Source organism: Papio anubis, chromosome 20 (assembly GCF_008728515.1).
Source record: "Papio anubis isolate 15944 chromosome 20, Panubis1.0, whole genome shotgun sequence".
NCBI lineage: Eukaryota > Metazoa > Chordata > Mammalia > Primates > Cercopithecidae > Papio > Papio anubis.
Genome location: NC_044995.1, coordinates 44,856,057 through 44,872,658, shown reverse-complemented (window position 1 = coordinate 44,872,658; position 16,602 = coordinate 44,856,057). Strand labels below are relative to the sequence as shown.

The 16,602-nt window shown below is 52.1% G+C and overlaps 1 protein-coding gene and 1 long non-coding RNA gene across 2 annotated transcripts in view; one reads left to right on the top strand and one right to left on the bottom strand.

Annotated features, from left to right (window-relative positions):
* The window catches only part of C3 (complement C3), a 40,311-nt gene extending 33,410 nt beyond the window's left edge, over positions 1-6,901 (bottom strand). Inside the window, exons 1-7 of the mRNA XM_031659064.1 lie at positions 6,734-6,901; positions 5,580-5,772; positions 4,240-4,405; positions 4,087-4,157; positions 478-572; positions 292-374; positions 119-209 (exon numbers count right to left, since the gene is read on the bottom strand). Of these exons, the coding sequence (XP_031514924.1) occupies positions 119-209; positions 292-374; positions 478-572; positions 4,087-4,157; positions 4,240-4,405; positions 5,580-5,772; positions 6,734-6,807 (773 nt within the window). The 5' untranslated portion in view covers positions 6,808-6,901. The remainder of the gene's footprint in view (positions 1-118; positions 210-291; positions 375-477; positions 573-4,086; positions 4,158-4,239; positions 4,406-5,579; positions 5,773-6,733) is intronic.
* Positions 6,902-12,319: 5,418 nt separating this feature from the next.
* On the top strand, positions 12,320-16,593 carry LOC108583232. The gene is made up of 4 exons (XR_004180412.1): positions 12,320-12,578; positions 13,600-13,670; positions 13,807-13,871; positions 16,210-16,593. It is a non-coding gene; the product is annotated as an uncharacterized LOC108583232 (long non-coding RNA).
* The last annotated feature ends 9 nt before the right edge of the window (positions 16,594-16,602 follow it).

Sequence of the window (16,602 nt, the reverse complement as noted above, 5' to 3'; positions counted from 1 at the left end):
CAGCTCCTCACCTAACCCCACCAGCAGCCTCCCACCTGGTCCCACACCCCAGTCCCCCACCTGGTCTTCACCTGGTCCCTCACCTGGCCCTTACCTGGCCCCACCCCCAGTCCCTCACCTGGCGGTGATGGTGACCTCCAGGCCCTTCTCGTTATAGATGTAGTAGAATTTCTCTGTAGGCTCCACTATGACCTCGAAACTGGGCAGCACTGGGGGACAGACAGCGTTGCTGGGGGCGGCGCTGGGCTAGGCGTTCCGGGCGCTGCCTCCCCCGGCCCCTCCTCCTCTTACCGTACTCCTTCACCTCAAACTCAGTGGAGAAGACCTGTTGCGGTGAATTTTCATAGTAGGCTCGGATCTTCCACTGGCCCATGCTGTGAGGAGGGCGGATGAGTGGTCTGCTCAGGCCTCGGAGCCCCCCGCTCCCTCTCCTGGGATAGGGGAGCCCTGAGCCCCCTCCTCAAGAGCCTGACATACTTGACGAGTTCTGGAATGTCCCAAGACAAGGGCAAGATGCCAAATTGGTTCTGAGAAGACAAGGAGTCCTGCTTGACCGGGATGCCCTCCGGGTTCTGTGGGAGGCAGAAGGGAAGGATACGGGATAAAATGACTCTTCAGAGGCTGGGCTTAGCCTCTCAGCAATCCCTGACCTCTCTGTGTCTGGACATTCTCTGTACAGTGTCTACTGTGGTTAAGAACAGGGACCCGGGTGGGCGTGGCGGCTCACACCTGTCATCCCAGCACTCTGGGAGGCTGAGGTGGGCAGATCACCTGAGGTCAGGAGTTCAAGACCAGTCTGGTCAAAATGGTGAAACCCTGTCTCTACTAAAAATCCACAAATTAGCTGGGCATGGTGGCGGGCATCTGTAATCCCAGCTACTCAGGAGGCTGAGGCAGGAGAATCGCTTGAACCTGGGAGGTGGAGATTGCAGTGAGCCAAGATTGCTCCATGACACTCCAGTCTGGGAGACACAGACTCCGTTTCAAAAAAAGGAGAAAAAGAACAACGACCCGAGTCAGTCAACCTTAAGTTTGAATCCGTACTGTGCCACTTACAAGCTGTGTGACCCTGGGCAAGTTACCTAACCTCTCTGTGCTCAATGTGAGACTCCAGAAACAGGAGATAATAATGGCACCTACTGTATTAGCTTGGGACATAGTTCGTATGAGTAGGGGCTCATTTTTTCAGTGTCTCTCTGAATACTAATAACTAGTAGTATCATTTCATTTGCTGCCAAAATTTAAACAACATGAGACAGCATCGCACCACTGCACTTCAGCCTGGGTGAAAGAGCGAGACCCTATCTCAAAAGATAATTTATTAGGGCGAGTGCGATGGCTCAAGCCTGTAATCCCAGCACTTTGAGAGGCAGAGGTGGGAGGACTGCTCAAGTTCAAGGGTTCGAGACCAGCCTGGGAAACATAGGGAGACTCCATCTCTACAAAAAATTTTAGAAATTAGCTGGATGTGGTGGTGCACGTCTGTGGTCCCAGCTACCCAGGAGGCTGAGACAGGAGGATCACTTGAGCCCAGGAGGTCAATGCTGCAGTGAGCTGTGATTGTGCCACTGCACTCCAGCCTGGGCAACAGAATGATACCCTATCTCGAAAAAAATAATAATGAATGAATAAATAAATAAATTTAAAAGAAACTGTACAGAGGTAACAGGGATCAGGCAAGTGGCATGTCTGAAGGCCGTGAGCTGGCTTTAGGTATTGAAACACATAAAAGTCTGTTTTGTTTTTTTTTGAGACGGAGTCTCGCTCTGTCGCCCAGGCTGGAGTGCTGTGGCGTGATCTTGGCTCACTGCAGGCTCTGCCTCCTGGGTTCACACCATACTCCTGCCACAGCCTCCTGAGTAGCTGGGATTACGGGTGCCCGCCACCACGTCCAGCTAATTTTTTTGTATTTTTAGTAGAGACGGTGTTTCACCGTGTTAGCCAGGATGGTCTCGATCTCCTGACCTCGTGATCTGCCTGCCTCGGCCTCCCAAAGTGCTGGGATCACAGGCGTGAGCCACCATGCCTGGCCAAAAGTTTGTTTTTCCAGCTTTTGTTGGAAACAAGGAAATTTCTGTGGATAGTGTACTCTGGTTAGCAGGAGACATCTAATTGGAGCTAGGCAACTGTTGTGCTTTTAAAAGAGGTGTGTGGTCTCTGTTCCTCACAGACCGTATCGATCCCTAAATCTAGATAATTTTTAAATTTTTTCTGTGGAGATGGAGTCTCCTTACCTTTCCCAGGCTGGTCTTGAACCCTTGGCCTCGAGCAGTCTTCCCACCTCTGCCTCCCAAAGTGTTGGAATTACAGGCTTGAGCCATTGCTTTGCCCCAGTTATTTTTTGACACAGGGTCTCACTCTGTCACCCAGGCTGGAGTGCAGTGGCGCGATCATGACTCACTGCAGCCTGGAATTCCTGGGCTCAAGTGATCCTCCTGCCTCAGCCTCCCGGGGCAGCTGTGACCACAGGCGCGCAGCACCACACACAGCTTTTTTTTTTTTTTTTTTTAACTTTTATTTTTTGTAGAGACAGGGTCTGACTCTGTTGCCCAGGCTGGTCTCGGACTCTTGGGCTCAAGCGATCCTCCCGCCTTGGCCTCCCAAAGAGCTGGGATTACAACTGTGAGCCACTGCCCCTAGCCTTGTATGATTTCAACACATCCTCATGATAATTCTATGGGAACACCCTCCTTCCCCTTCTCTCCTCCCATCCTTCTCGCTTGTTCTGGTAAGTTTTTTATTAAACCAAACTATATACCAGCTTTGTGCTGAGTTCAGGTGACAAAACCCTGAACGAACATAAAAATTCCTTCCTGGATGGATTTAGGTTCAACAGAGCGTGAGGCGAGGGGAGAAGCAATGATCAAATGAATAAATGTCATTTGCAGGACATGGCAGGAAGGAGGAGTGTGTGTGTATATTTGTGTGGGGCGTTGTGGGGCGGCGCTCATGGTGGGTATTTGCAACTTTACAGCTTACTCAGAGAGACTTCATTGTAAAATTGAGACATTGTTGACATTGAGCAAAGACTCAGAGGAGGAGAGAGGACGAGCTGTGTGGATATTTGGAAGAAGCGGGTTTTCTTGAGAAGAGGGCACAGCCCGTGCCAAGGCCCCAAGGCAGGACTGCACCTGGGTGTTGGAGGAACAGGGAGCAGGCCCGTGTGGCTCGAGCAGAGTGAGCGAGGGGGAGACGGGGAGGAGGGGAGGGCAGGGAAGGGACAGGGCAGGGTGTGGACTTGTGGACTGCAGGGAGGGCTTAGGCTTTGGCCCATAGGAAGGTAGGAGCCATGGAGGGCTATAGGAAGAGGAGGGATGGGCCCTGAGGCAGGTGCTCACAGCCGTCCTCTGGCTGTCATCGGTAGAATAGATGACAGAATTATCTGTCATGATCCCAATATTCAGATGAGGTAACTGAGGCTTAGGGAGGTGAAGTGACCAGGGAGGTTATCTGAAGGCAGAATCCACGGACACCTGCACTGCTCCCTGGGGTCTCCCTGGATCTCCACCTTGTCTCTCGGCCTGTGTGTGTGTGTGTGTGTGTGTGTGCCATATGGTGTATTGTGCGGTTGTGTGTTGGGTTGTATGTTGTGTGTGCTATGTGGTGTGCATTGTGTTGTGTGGTTGTGTATGTTGTGTGGTTGTGTGTTGTGTGGTTGTGTATGTTCTGTGCTGTGTTTTGTGTGTGTTGTGTGTGTGTGTTATATGATTGTCTTGTGTGGTTGTGTGTTGTGTGTGGTGTGGTTATGTATGTTGTGTTGTGTGTGTTTTGTGTGTGTTGTGTGTTGTGTGTTGTGTATGTTGTGTGGTTGTGTATGTTGTGTGTTTGTGTGTGTTGTGTGTGTTGCGTTGTGTGTGTGCATTGTGTGTGCACGTGTCTGCATATCTCTTTGCCTCTGTGTGTGCTGTGTGCTGTATGTGTGTGTGCTGTGTGTGTGTGTTGTGTGGGTGTGTGTCTGTATATCTCTTTGCCTCTGTGTCTCTGCCACTGCACCTCTTCCGGTGTGTCTTTCTCTGTCTCTCTCGATCTCTTTGCCTCTCCTGAGCCTGTGCCCCTGCTGCCCCAGGGGCCCCCTCTGGCTGGTACCTCAATGTTGACCACGACCGTCCGGCCCACGGGTAGCAGCTTGTGGTTGACGGTGAAGATCCGACAGAGAACTGGGGAGAGACAAGGAGGCCTGGTGAGACCCTGGCCCGCCCACGCCGGTGCCCCGCCCTCTCCAGCCGCCCGCAGCCTCACCTGTGGAGCCAGGGGTGTAGATGGTCTTGTCTGTCTGGATGAAGAGGTACCCGCTCTGAAGGCTGACCAGTACCACCTTCTCCACCACTTGGGCCCCGAAGGTGGCCTGCACGGTCACGAACTTGTTGTGCCCCTTTTCTGACTTGAACTCCTTGTTGGCTGGGATCTAGGCGTGGGCAGGGCATCGTCAGGGGTCTGTTCCACGGCCCAGTGCCCACGGTCCAGCTTCCGGATCTTGGGCTGGGTCCCTCCTTGCCTGCCCATTATTCTTGGTCCCCCAGGGTGGCCCAGTTTTGGGGAGGGAGGGGCATGTGAAGGAGGTGCCGGGGAGGGGGGGCACCAGGGAGGGGACTCAGAAGGAAGAGCTCACAAGGAAGAGAGAGCTTATAGGAGGAGGGGCTCAGAAGGGGCGGGGACTCAGAAAAGGGGAGGGGCTGACATGGGAGGGGCTCAGAAAGGGTGAGGGACTCAAGTGAGGGAACTTAGAAAGTGGTGGAGACTAAGAGGGGAGGACTTCAGAAGAGGAGACCTTTGAAGGGGCGGGGCTTAGAAAAGGAAGCAATTCAGTGGGAGGGACTTGGAAGGGGTGGAGTCTCAGAGAAGGGAGGGGCTTAGAATGGGAGAAGCCTCATAAGGGGTGGGGTGTCAGGTAAGGGCAGGGCTTAGAAGGGGATGAGACTCAGAAGGGGTGGGGTCTCAGAAAAGGGTGGGGCTTAGAAGGGGAGGAGACTCAGAAGGGGTGGGGTCTCAGAAAAGGGTGGGGCTTAGAAAGGAAGGAGTCTCAAAAAAGGTGGAGACTCAGGGAACGGAAGGGCTTAGCAGGGGAGGAGACAGAAGGGGAGGGACTCAGAGAAGGGAGGGGCTTAGAAGGGACGGAGCCTCAAAAGGAGTGGAAACTCAGGGAAGGGCAGGGCTTAGAAAGGGAGAAGACAGGTGCCGGGCGTGGGGGGCTCACGCCCGTAATCCCAGCACTTTGGGAGACCGAGGCGGGCGGATCACGAGGTCAGAAGATCGAGACCATCCTGGCTAACACGGTAAAACCCCGTCTCCACTAAAAATACAAAACAATTAGCCGGGCGTAGAGGCAGGCGCCTGTAGTCCCAGCTACTCGGGAGGCTGAGGCAGGAGAATAGCATGAACCCGGGAGGCAGAGCTTGCAGTGAGCCGAGATCGCGCCACTGCACTCCAGCCTGGGTGACAGAGTGAGACTCTGCCTCAAAAATAAATAAATAAATAAATAAAAATAAAGAAAGGGAGAAGACAGAAGGGGAGGGCTCAGAAGGAGGGAGAGTGGGCGTGGCTGTGGGTGTCAGCAGGGTCCTGCACCAGTCTGCACCCACCCTGATGGTGACGCTGCCCATGTGGCTGGTGGCAGGGGTCAGCACGGTCTTCTCACTGGACAGCACCAGTTTTTTGCCTGGGAAGTCGTGGACAGTGACAGTGACCGGAACATCCCCATTCGCGTCGTGGGCCTCCAGCACCACGGTCTCCTCACTCTCCAGCCGCAAGATGTTGGGGGTGATCATAGAGTACCTGTCGGAGTGGGGCACGCGAGCGGGGCTGTCATTCCCGGGGTGTGAGATGCCAGTCCTCACTGGAGTCAGCACCTGGCAGGCTGTGTGCCCCAGCCCCTGGTCCTGGAGAGGATCCAGGGACTGCTGGCGCACTGCCAGTGCCAATATCTGGATCTGAATTCTTCTCTGGGCACTGCCACCGTCTCAACCACATGGGCAGGACAGCAGCCACCATGACTCCCACTCTCAGCCAGCTAGGCCTGGCCTTTGAAAGCCTGGGCAACGAGGGGCCATGCATCCCACCAACCCCTGAAGCTCCAAACCAGCGTCAGCAACTCCTCCAAGTCTCTGGACTTCAAGACCCACAATCCCCTAAATCCACACATGCCCCAAACCCTAAACCTCTACATCTCTAAACACACCAAATACGTTAACACTCAAACCCCAGACAGCCTAAACTCTACATACCCAAACCCACATACACCCAAACCTCTAAACCTCAAATCTTAGAGCACCCCAAACCCAGCCTAAACCTCCAACACCCCGGTCCTAATAAATACAACCAATTCCAAATGCCCCAACCATACATGAACCCAAAGTAGCCAATCTTTAAACCCACACTGAAACTTCTAAGTCCCCAAGCTGCAAACTCCCAAATCTTGCAAAGTCCAAACCTCCGAGTCTCCAAGTCACCCCAACCACACCGTCACTGAACACCACATACACCCTAAACCAACAGATGACCTCAATCCAGAAACATCCTAAATTCCAATTCCACAATACCTGGATTCCACAAACACCCAACCCGTGAACACCCAGAGTCACAGGCAGCACAAATTTATATAAACATTCTCAACCTGCTAACCCCGGAATCCACAAACACCCAAATGCACCCTGAATTCTACAGGGACCTGGACCCCCAAATGGCGGATTCCACCCCAGAAGCAGCCTTGTTTCTGTGTAGAGTCGTAACCACTCACATGGGAGTCCCCAGAGCCAGGGGGAGGTGGATTAGTAGCAGGAGCAGCAGGCTGGGACCTGAGGTGGGTCCCATGGTGCTGGGACAGTGCAGGGTCAGAGGGACAGAGGGACAGAGGGACAGAGGGAGAGGATGGGGAGGAGTGAGCAGTGCCTGCTGGAGTTGGCTTTTTATCCAGCTCCTGCCTTTCCCCCGCCTCCTCAGTCCCCCCTTCTCCCCATGGCCTCTCCCCTTTCGGGAGCTGCCCCAGATTTCTCAATACCATTTCCTAAGTTTTTCAGTCCCTGGGGCCAACATGTCCGTGGGGTGAGTAACCTGAGGGCATGTTCCTCAGCAGCATGAATGTAGCTGCACCCTGCCCTGGACTCTCCCAGGGTCAGGGCCAGCTGGTGAACACAGACCTTTCTCTGTTGGGCCCACTTTGTAGTGGAAGAACACTAAGGTCTGGAGAACCCCCCCCCGCGGATGTCTTGGACCTCATCCCCAGTTCACTTCTGGCCATGCGTTTATCAGTTGAACCCTTCCTAGGAATCTCTCTGTAGGCTGGGAGTTAGAGCCCCACTTCTAAAGGCTTCCATGCTGAGGGAGGGGAAGTAGGATGGGGGAGGGACAGAGCCCAGCACAGAAACTCCCAGTCTCATGAAATGTTTTCTAGCTCATGTGCAGAGCAGGGGGGAAAAAAAAAGAAGAAGAAGAAGAAATGTTTTCCCCAGTGAAACAGAACTCCGCTTCTTGGAGGGTCAGGGAAAACTTCCTATAGGAGGGGACATTTCAGATGGGCTTTGAGGTATGTGTAGGAGTTCACTATACAGGTAAGCTTATTTTCCAAGGAAGCTCCCCTCACTTACCCTTGTCAGGATGCCTGAGTGACTTTGGTGGTGAGAAAAGTCATCACTGAGGAAAGTCCTCATTTCTAGAGCTTTTGTACCTGTCTTATGTCAACATCCTCTTCAGATATTGTATTGTGTGTGTGTGTGTGTGTGTGTGTGTGTCTGTGTGTATAATATATTCATATTGATCAACATCTAAAAGGTAGAAATGTGTATAGAGGGAAAGGCAGTCTTCCTCCCACCCCTGTTGACAGCATATTCTTTTTGTTTTTTTCTTTTTTAATTTTTTTCTCATTCTGTCACTCAGGCTAAATTGCAGTGGTGCAATCACAGCTCGCTGCAGCCTCAACCTCCTGGGGTCAAGTGATCATCCTGACTCAACCTTCTGAGTAGCCGAGACTACAGGTGGCCGCCACCATGCCCGGATAATTTTTTATTTTTGTGGAGATGGGGGTCCCACGATGTTGCCCAGTCCAGTCTTGAACTCTTGGGCTCAAGTGATCCTCCCGTAGCAACCTCACAAAGTGCTGGTGTGAAGCACCATGCCCTGTGGACAGCACATATTACATATTATTCTTCCCGGTCTCTTCAGTTAAATCTTGAGTTTCGTTTTGCTTTGTTTTTTTCACGAACAATATACCTCAGAGGCTATTTCACCTCAGTGCACAAAGAACTTCCTCATTCTTACAGGTTACAGGCCTCTTGTTATATTGTGAGAAAGTAACCAGCCTGCTATTTGTTGGGGGATATTTCATTTGTTTTTGAGGGGTTTTTTTAGACAGAGTAGGCTAGAGGGTAGTGGCGCTATCTCAGCTCACTGCACCCACCACCTCCCGGGTTCAAACAATTCTCCTGCCTCAGCCTCCGGAGTGGCTGAAACTACAGGTGCGCACCACCCCGTCCGACAATTTTTGTATTTTTAGTGGACACGGGATTTCACCATGTTGGCCAGGCTGGTCTCGAACTCCTGACTTCAAGTGATCCACCCACCTTGGCCTCCCAAAGTGTTGGAATTACAGGCGTGAGCCGCTGTGTCCAGCCACCAGCCTCTTATTGATGGACAGACTGACATCTGCGGCTTCACACCAGGCTCTCTGCAGTGAATAAGCTTGAAGCTGCATTATTTTCTAGCTCTGAAACTAGCTGTAATCTTTGGGCAAGCTACTGATTACCGCCTGATCCTCAGTTTGTTCATGGAAAAGGATACGCTTACCACCTACTTCATAGAGCTGTTGTTGCAATGAAAGGAAATACGTTGGGTCAATCTCTGAATGCATTGGTAATCTTGCTAGATATTGCCAAATTCCCGTGCACAGAAGTTGTATTGATTTACACACTTGCAAGCCGTGCATGAAAAGAACTGTCAGTTTCTCCCACTGCCTCATCACAGGGGCAAACTTGAGGATTTTTGCCAGCCTTGTGGGTGACAACGGGTACCCTGGTGTCATTTTTGTTGTTTGTTTCTTTTGAGATGGAGTCTTGCTCTGTCACCCAGGCTGGAGTGCGGTGGCACCATCTCGGCTCACTGCAACCTCTGCTTCCCGGGTTCAAGCGATTCTCCCGCCTCAACCTCCCAAAGAGCTGGGATCACAGGCATGTGCCACCACACCTGGCTAATTTATGTATTTATTTATTTATTTTGTATTTTTAGTAGAGACAGGGTTTCGCCATGTTGGCCAGGCTGGTCTCAAACTCCTGACCTCAGGTGATCCACCCGCCTTGGCCTCCCAGAGTGCTGGGATTACAGGTGTGAGTCACCACACCCCGGCAGCTGGTGTCATCTTAACTGGCATTCCTCTTATGGTCAGCAGCATTGCTGTCCAGGCACAGGAGGTGGATGGTGAAGGCAGAAGGGTCTGTGGGTAGGGCCCCCTTATCCCTAGAGAGGCGGTTTCTGAAACCCCATTGAAGGGGTTAATGGGGAGTTTTTTCTGATTTCCTGTAAACCACATTCCTTTCCGTGCCAGGGGTAGGGGGAGGCGTGGAGCATGAGAACAAACCTGGCGTCTGTCTGCACTGATTGCAACACACTCTTTGGAAGAGGAGGAGGAGGAGGAGGAGAGAGTATGAAAACACCTGCTTGCTCTCCAGAATTGGGGTTCAGCTTTTGAAACTGCATCCCCTTGCCAGGCGCAGTGGCTCACGCCTGTCATCCCAGCACTTTGAGAGGCCGAGGCAGGCAGATCACCTGAGGCCAGGAGTTGGATACCAGGCTGGCCAACATGGCAAAACCCCGTCTTTACTAAAAATACAAAAATTAGCTGGGCATGGTGGTGGGTGCCTGTAATCCCAGGTACTCGGGAGGCTGAGGCAGGAGAATCTTTTGAACCCAGGAGGTAGAGGTTGCAGTGAGCTGAGATTGCACCACTGCACTCCAGCCTGCGTGAAAGAGAGAGACCCTGTTGGCAAAAAATAAAAAATAAAAACAAAAACAAAAAAAGAAAGAAACTGGATCTTCCAATTGCCCCATTCCATCTTCTATCCCCCACTTTCTCCTCAAGCCACCCCGTTTCCTGGTTTCATTCTAGACTCAAGCATTTGGCCTTGTGGTTTGATAACCTTGAGAAGGAATTCCTGTCTGGCTTCTGTCTAGCTGCAAACCTGGGTTCCTCTTTTCTCTGAGCCTCGGTTAATCCAACTAAACAATGGGACTGAAGATAGTTCTGGTAGTTGTGACAATTAAAGAAGCCAGGATGCCTAGAAGCCACCAGGCTCAGAGGGGCAGATGTGGTGGTTCATGCCTGTAATGCCAGCACTTTGGGAGGCTGAGGCTGGGGGATCACTGGAGGTCAGGGGTTCGACACCAGCCTGGCCAACATGGTAAAACCCTGTTTCTACTAAAAAATACAAAAATTAGCTGGCTAGGCACGGTGGCTCACGCCTGTCATCCCAGCATTTTGGGAAGCCAAGGCGGATGGATCACCTGAGGTCAGGAGTTCAAGACCAGCCTGGGCAACATGGTGAAACCTCATCTCTACAAAAAACACAAAAACTAACCAGGCATGGTGGCGGGCACCTGTAATCCCAGCTATTGGAGAGGCTGAGACAGGAGAATCACTTGAACCTGGAAGGTAGAGGTTGTAGTGAGCCGAGATCGTGCCACTGAACTCCATCCTGGGCGACAAGAGCGAGACTCCGTCTTAAAACAAACAAGCAAACAACAACAACAAAAAATTAGCTGGGCATGATGGCCGGTGCCTGTAATCCCAGCTACTCAGGAGTCTGAGCCAGGAGGATCACTTGAACCTGGGAAGGGTCTGGCCCTACCCTGACCTCCAAGAAGTGACCAGAGGGGAGGGGCAGGATGAGAAGTGAGGCGGTTGGAGGCTGGAGCGGATGGTAGCCTGCTGGGAGGGAGGGAGGGAGATGAGATGGGGAATTCTTCAGAATCTCGTGACTTTTTCTGGGAGACGTGCATTTGTGTCCAGAGTTTGATAGGGGGATAGTGCACAAAGATGAGCCCGTAGGGGAGGGAGAGAAGGAGGTCTGGGTGTGCATCGGGGTACTTTCCATTTGCATGTCCACCCAGCCCAGCATTCCGGGAATCCAGGAGGGGAGTTCGGCCACCCGGGATAAACATTCATGGGTTATCTGGAAGCTACATATACTGAAAAAGTGTTTGTTATTTATCTGAAATTGAAATGTAACTGAGCATCCCGTATTCTGTTTGGCAATCCTCGCCGGGGTGCAAGGGGAAAATGAGAAGGGGCCGGGGTACGGTGACTCATGCTTGTAATCCAGCACTTTGGGGAGGCTGAGGTGAGAGCATCATTTGAGCCCAGGAGTTCGAGACCAGCCTGAGACATATAGTGAGACTTCGTCTCTACAATTGAAAAAAAAAAATTAGCGGGGCATGTTGGCGTGCCTGCAGTCCCAGCTCCTCAGGAGGCTGAGGCAGGAGGAGTTAGAGGTTGCAGTGAGTTATGACTGCACCACTGCCCTCCAGCCTGGACGACAGAGCAAGACTCTGTCTCCAAAAAAAAAAAAGGAAAGACAAGAAAGAAGGAAAATGGGAAGAAGGAAGTGGGAATGATTTCTGGGTGGCGGACCCAGGTGCCCCCGCCTCACACCTGCCTGAATTCACTTACTGCCCACTATACTCCATCCCTCCCCTTCCCCCAACAAAGGGGCAGCCAGGCCTGGGTGCAGCTGGGAAACCCCCTATTCCACCGTCTAATTCCAGGTTGAGGTGACTGCTTTTCTAGAATTTTTCTCCAGGACCCACAGCCAGGCCATCCCCTTCTCCCACTCTATTACTGATTAATTCAAGTTAACCTTGACCTGGCTGAATCAATCTATCTGCCTGGCAACAATGGCTCTTTCCCTCCTCTCGCTCTTGTACTCAGCAGAAACTAGCTGGGGCCCTATGGACTCCAGCCCTGGGAAAATGGACAGCAATGGGTTTTGATTCCAGCTCTGCAGGGCCCCTGGGAAGGTCCAGCCCCTCCTCCCAGCCTCGGTTCCTAATCTGTCAACTGGAGATCCACAGCCTAGAGCCTCCTTTCTAGTCTTGGAATGAAAGTCCCGAGTGGCACCCGGGAAACAAACCGTAGCCCAGTGCCCTGCACGTACTGAGCGCTCAGTACACTTGAATTGTTTTTTTTTTTTTTTTTTGAGACAAGAGTCTCGCTGTCGTTGGTCGGGGCAGGAGTGTAATGGCGCGATCTTGGCTCGCTGCAACCTCTGCCGCCCGGGTTCTAGCAATTCTCCTGCCTCAGCCTCTCAAGTAGCTGAGATTACAGGCACCTGCCACCACACCCGGCTCGTTTTTGTATTTTTAGTAGAGACGGGGTTTCACCATGTTGGCCAGGCTGGTCTTGAACTCCTGAAGAACTGTATTTTTATTTTTGCTAACACCCGCGTCTTCTACCCCAGCCTTGCTTGGGTGATGGTCCCACCAGGCTTCCAAGATGGACTCCTCACTTCTTCTCATTCCCAGAATTTACCTGCTGGCCAAGCCTCTGCCTGGAATCTCCCAGTTCATCCTCCCTCTCCACACCTGTGATCTCTGCAGAGGTGAGGACCTCTGCCCCAGCTTCCTCCCTACCAGCCCATTTACTCTGAAGCAGCTAGAGACTCTTTACTTTTATTTTATTTTATTTTATTTATTTATTTATTTTTGGTGAGACAGAGTCTCGCTCTGTCGCCCAGGCTGGAGTGCAATGGCACGATCTCGGCTCACTGCAACCTCCACCTCCCTGGTTCAAGCAATTCTGCTGCCTCAGCCTCTTGAGTAGCTGGGATTACAGGCACCGGCCACCACGCCCGGCTCATTTTTTGTATTTTTGGTAGGGATGGGGTTTCACTATGTTGGCCAGGCTGGCTGGTCTTGAACTCCTGACCTCAAATGATCTGCCCACCTGGGCCTCCCAAAGTGTTGGGATTACAGGCGTGAGCCACCGCGCCCAGCCATATTTTATTCTTTTAAAAACAGAGTCTGGCCCTGTCACTCAGGCTGGAGTGGTGCAATCATAGCCCACTCTGGCCTCAAACTCCTGGGCTGAAGCAATCCTCCCGCCTCAGCCTCCTGAGTAGCTGGGACAAGGTGCACGTCACCATGCCTGGCTTGGCGACTCCTTCCTTTCTAAAATCCACCTTTGGGCCGGGCAGGGTGGCTCATGCCTATAATTCTGGCACTTTGGGAGGCCAAGATGGGTGGATCGCTTGTGGCCAGGATTTTGAGACCAACCTGACCAACATGGTGAAACCCCATCTCTACTACAAATACAAAATTAGCCAGGCATGGTGGCACATGCCTGTAATCCCAGCTACTAGGGAGGCTGAGTCAGGAGAATTAATTGAACCCAGGAGGTGGAGGTTGCAGTGAGCTGAGATCACACTATTGCACTCTAACCTGGGTGACAGGGCAAGACTGTGTCTCAAACAACAACAAAAACCCTACCTTTGTATTCCTTTGACAAATCATGATGTATAACACAGGAATGCACACTCATGTTCACAAACGCCTATGAGATGCGCATGGTGGCAACTTGTCTATTTCATGTATTTTAACCCTTGTTTACACCACATGCTGTAGGTACTGTCATTGCCCCATTTTACAGATGAAGAAACAGAGGCTTCGGCCGCTTGCCCGAGATCCTGCGGCTGGTAAGTGTCGGAATCTGAACTCAGACAGCTGGGCTGTATAGAGAGCGTGCTCTTAAACTGTGTGAGTTCTTAACTACTGCAGCAAAAGATGACTGCAAACTCGGTGGCTTAAAACAACATGTTTATTTTCTTACAGTTCTGGAGGTCAGACGTCTAAAATCAAGGTGTCAACAGGACTGCGTTCCTTTCTGGAGGAAACAGGTGAACCCATTTCCTTGCCTTTTTCAGCGTCTAGGAACCGCCTACATTCCTTGGCTTGTGGCCCCTTCCTTGGAATCACTGCAGCCTCTGCCTCTGTCACTGTGTCTCCTTCTCTAACTCTGACCCTCCCACCTGGCTCTTTTTATTTTTATTTTTTATTTTTTGAGACAGAGTTTCACTCTTGTTGCCCAGGCTGGAGTACAATGTGTGATCTCGCTCACTGCAACCTCCGCCTCCCAGGTTCAAGCGATTCTCCTGCCTCAGCCTCCCAAGTAGCTGGGATTACAGGCGTGTACCACCATGCCCAGCTAATTTTTGTATTTTTAGTAGAGACAGGGTTTCACCATGTTGGCCAGCCTGGTTTCAAACTCACGACCTCAGGTGATCCTTGGCCTCCCAAAGTGCTGGGATTACAGGCATAAGCCACCACGCCCGGCCTCCACTTCCCTCTTATAAAGACCCTTGTGACGATATTGGGCATGTCCAGATAATCTGAGATACCCCCCCCCCCCCGCGCGCACACACACACACACACACACACATTTTAATAGCCTTAATCCCACACACAAAGTCCCTTTTGCTGTGTGACAGAACATATATCCACAGGCCTTGGGGATTTGGACATGCACATCTTTTTTTTTTTTTGAGACAGGTCTCTCGCTCTGTCACCCAGGCTGGAGTGCAGTGGTGCGATTTCAGCTCACCACAACCTCCACCTCCTGGATTCAGGTGGTTCTCCTGCCTCAGCCTCCCGAGTAGCTGGGATTACAGGTGCCCACCACCATGCCCAGCTAATTTTTGTATTTTTAGTAGAGATGGGGTTTCACCATGTTGGCTAGGCTGGTCTCGAACTCCTGACATGTGATCCGTCTGCCTAGGCCTCCCAAAGTGCTGGGATTACAGGTGTGAGCCACCACGCCGGCTGGATGTGCCCATCTTTGAGGGGACGTATGACTCAGCCGACCGCAGCAGGCACATGCTGTCTCTCTGGCCGTGCTCCTCCCTGCTTTAAATTCCTCCATGGCTCCTGTGGAGCCCTGGATGAAGCCCCTTGTGCCTGCCTGTCCTTAGGCCTCTGCCAGCTTCTCTCACCCTCCTCCTGCCCCCTCCAGCCTTGGGGGCCATCCCAGCCTTCCCCGCCGTGTTCATGTAACTTCCCCAGTCTGCAATGCCTCCCACTTCCTTCTTTGTCTGACCGGGCTATTTATTCATCTGGGCCCCAGCTATATTTGTTTCTGCTTACAGGAAACCTTCACCCCAGCCCTGTTCCCTGCCTCTGTCCCATGCTTGTGGTCTCCAGCGAGGAAGGCTTCTCTGAGCTTCAAAAGGCATTCTGGGTGCTCTAGTTGAAGGGCAGGTGGGTCGGGGGTGGAGACCCATCTTGGGAGCCTGCCCTTAACTGTGTGCACAAGTGGATCTCTAATTCCACGGTTGCCCCTCAAGATTCAGGGCTGGTTCCCTAGAAGTCAGGCTGAGGCTGTGCAGCTGGGCGCTGTGCCAAGCCAGACACCTCTTATTGTATGTGATACTCAACACTTAGGAGGCCCCATGTTATACGCGAGGAAACAGAGGGTAAGCCAGTGATCCAGGGTCACACAGCAAATGCTAACAGGCTGAGAGGTTTGGTCCCAGGGAGTCTAGCTACAGAGCAGCAATGCACACAGTCGGTGTCTGGCTTTGAGCCCAGAGTCTCCCATTCACTCATTAGCTGTGTGACCTCAAGGAGGTTTCTTATCCTCTCTGTGCCTCTCAGGCTTTTTAACAAATTAAAATCCACAGAAGCCTTAATATACAGTGTGGCACAGTAATCACTCTGTGTTACCTCATATTATTTTTTCTTTTCTTGAGATGGGGTCTTGCTTGTTGGCCCAGCTGGGCTTTAACTCCTGGGCTTGAGTGATACTCCTGCATTGCCCTCCCGAGTAGCTGGAACTACTACAGGCACTTGTCACTGTGCCCGGTTAGCTTCTATTATTATTGTTTTTGAGATGGAGTCTTGTTCTGTTGCCCAGGCTGGAGTGCAGTGGTGCGATCTCTGCTCATTGCAATCTCTGCCTCCCTGGCTCAAGCGATTCTCCCATTTCAGGCTCCTGATGAAGCTGGAATTACAGGCGCCTGCCACCAGGCCCGGCTAATTTTTGTATTTTTAGTAGAGACGGGGTTTCATTATGTTGACCAGGCTGGTCTCGAACTCTGACCTCAAACGATCTGTCTGCCTTGGCCTCCCAAAGTGCTGGGATTACAGGCGTAAGCCACCACACCTGGCCTATTCCTTCTTTTCCTCTGTAGCCTGAGCCACTTGGGTGTCTTCAAATCCCCGTTTTCCCCTCGCCCCCAGCTTTCATGCCTGCGGTTCCCTCATCGGCGCATGAGTTCTTCCACCACGTTTCTACCGACCTTTCCTGACCCCCACGGCTGGGTCAGGGCCCGGTGCAGTCCCCGACACGGCGCTGATGGCCCAGTGATGGCACTGCCAGGTGACATGTCCCTCTGCCTGACCCCCACCCTGGGCACTGGGAGCCCCTCAAGGGCTGGGACCAGCTGGGTCTTGGTGACTGCTCCGTCCCAACGCCTGGCTTTGGGCCCTGCATGCAGCTGTTACTAAATGAGTATTTATTGAATGTGCAAAGACACGGACCCTCTGCGCCCCCCACACACAGCGAAAACAGGTTTCTACATTGTAAACACAACCTCCGTGTAGACCCCAACCCCCAAAAAGGCAAGACACCGG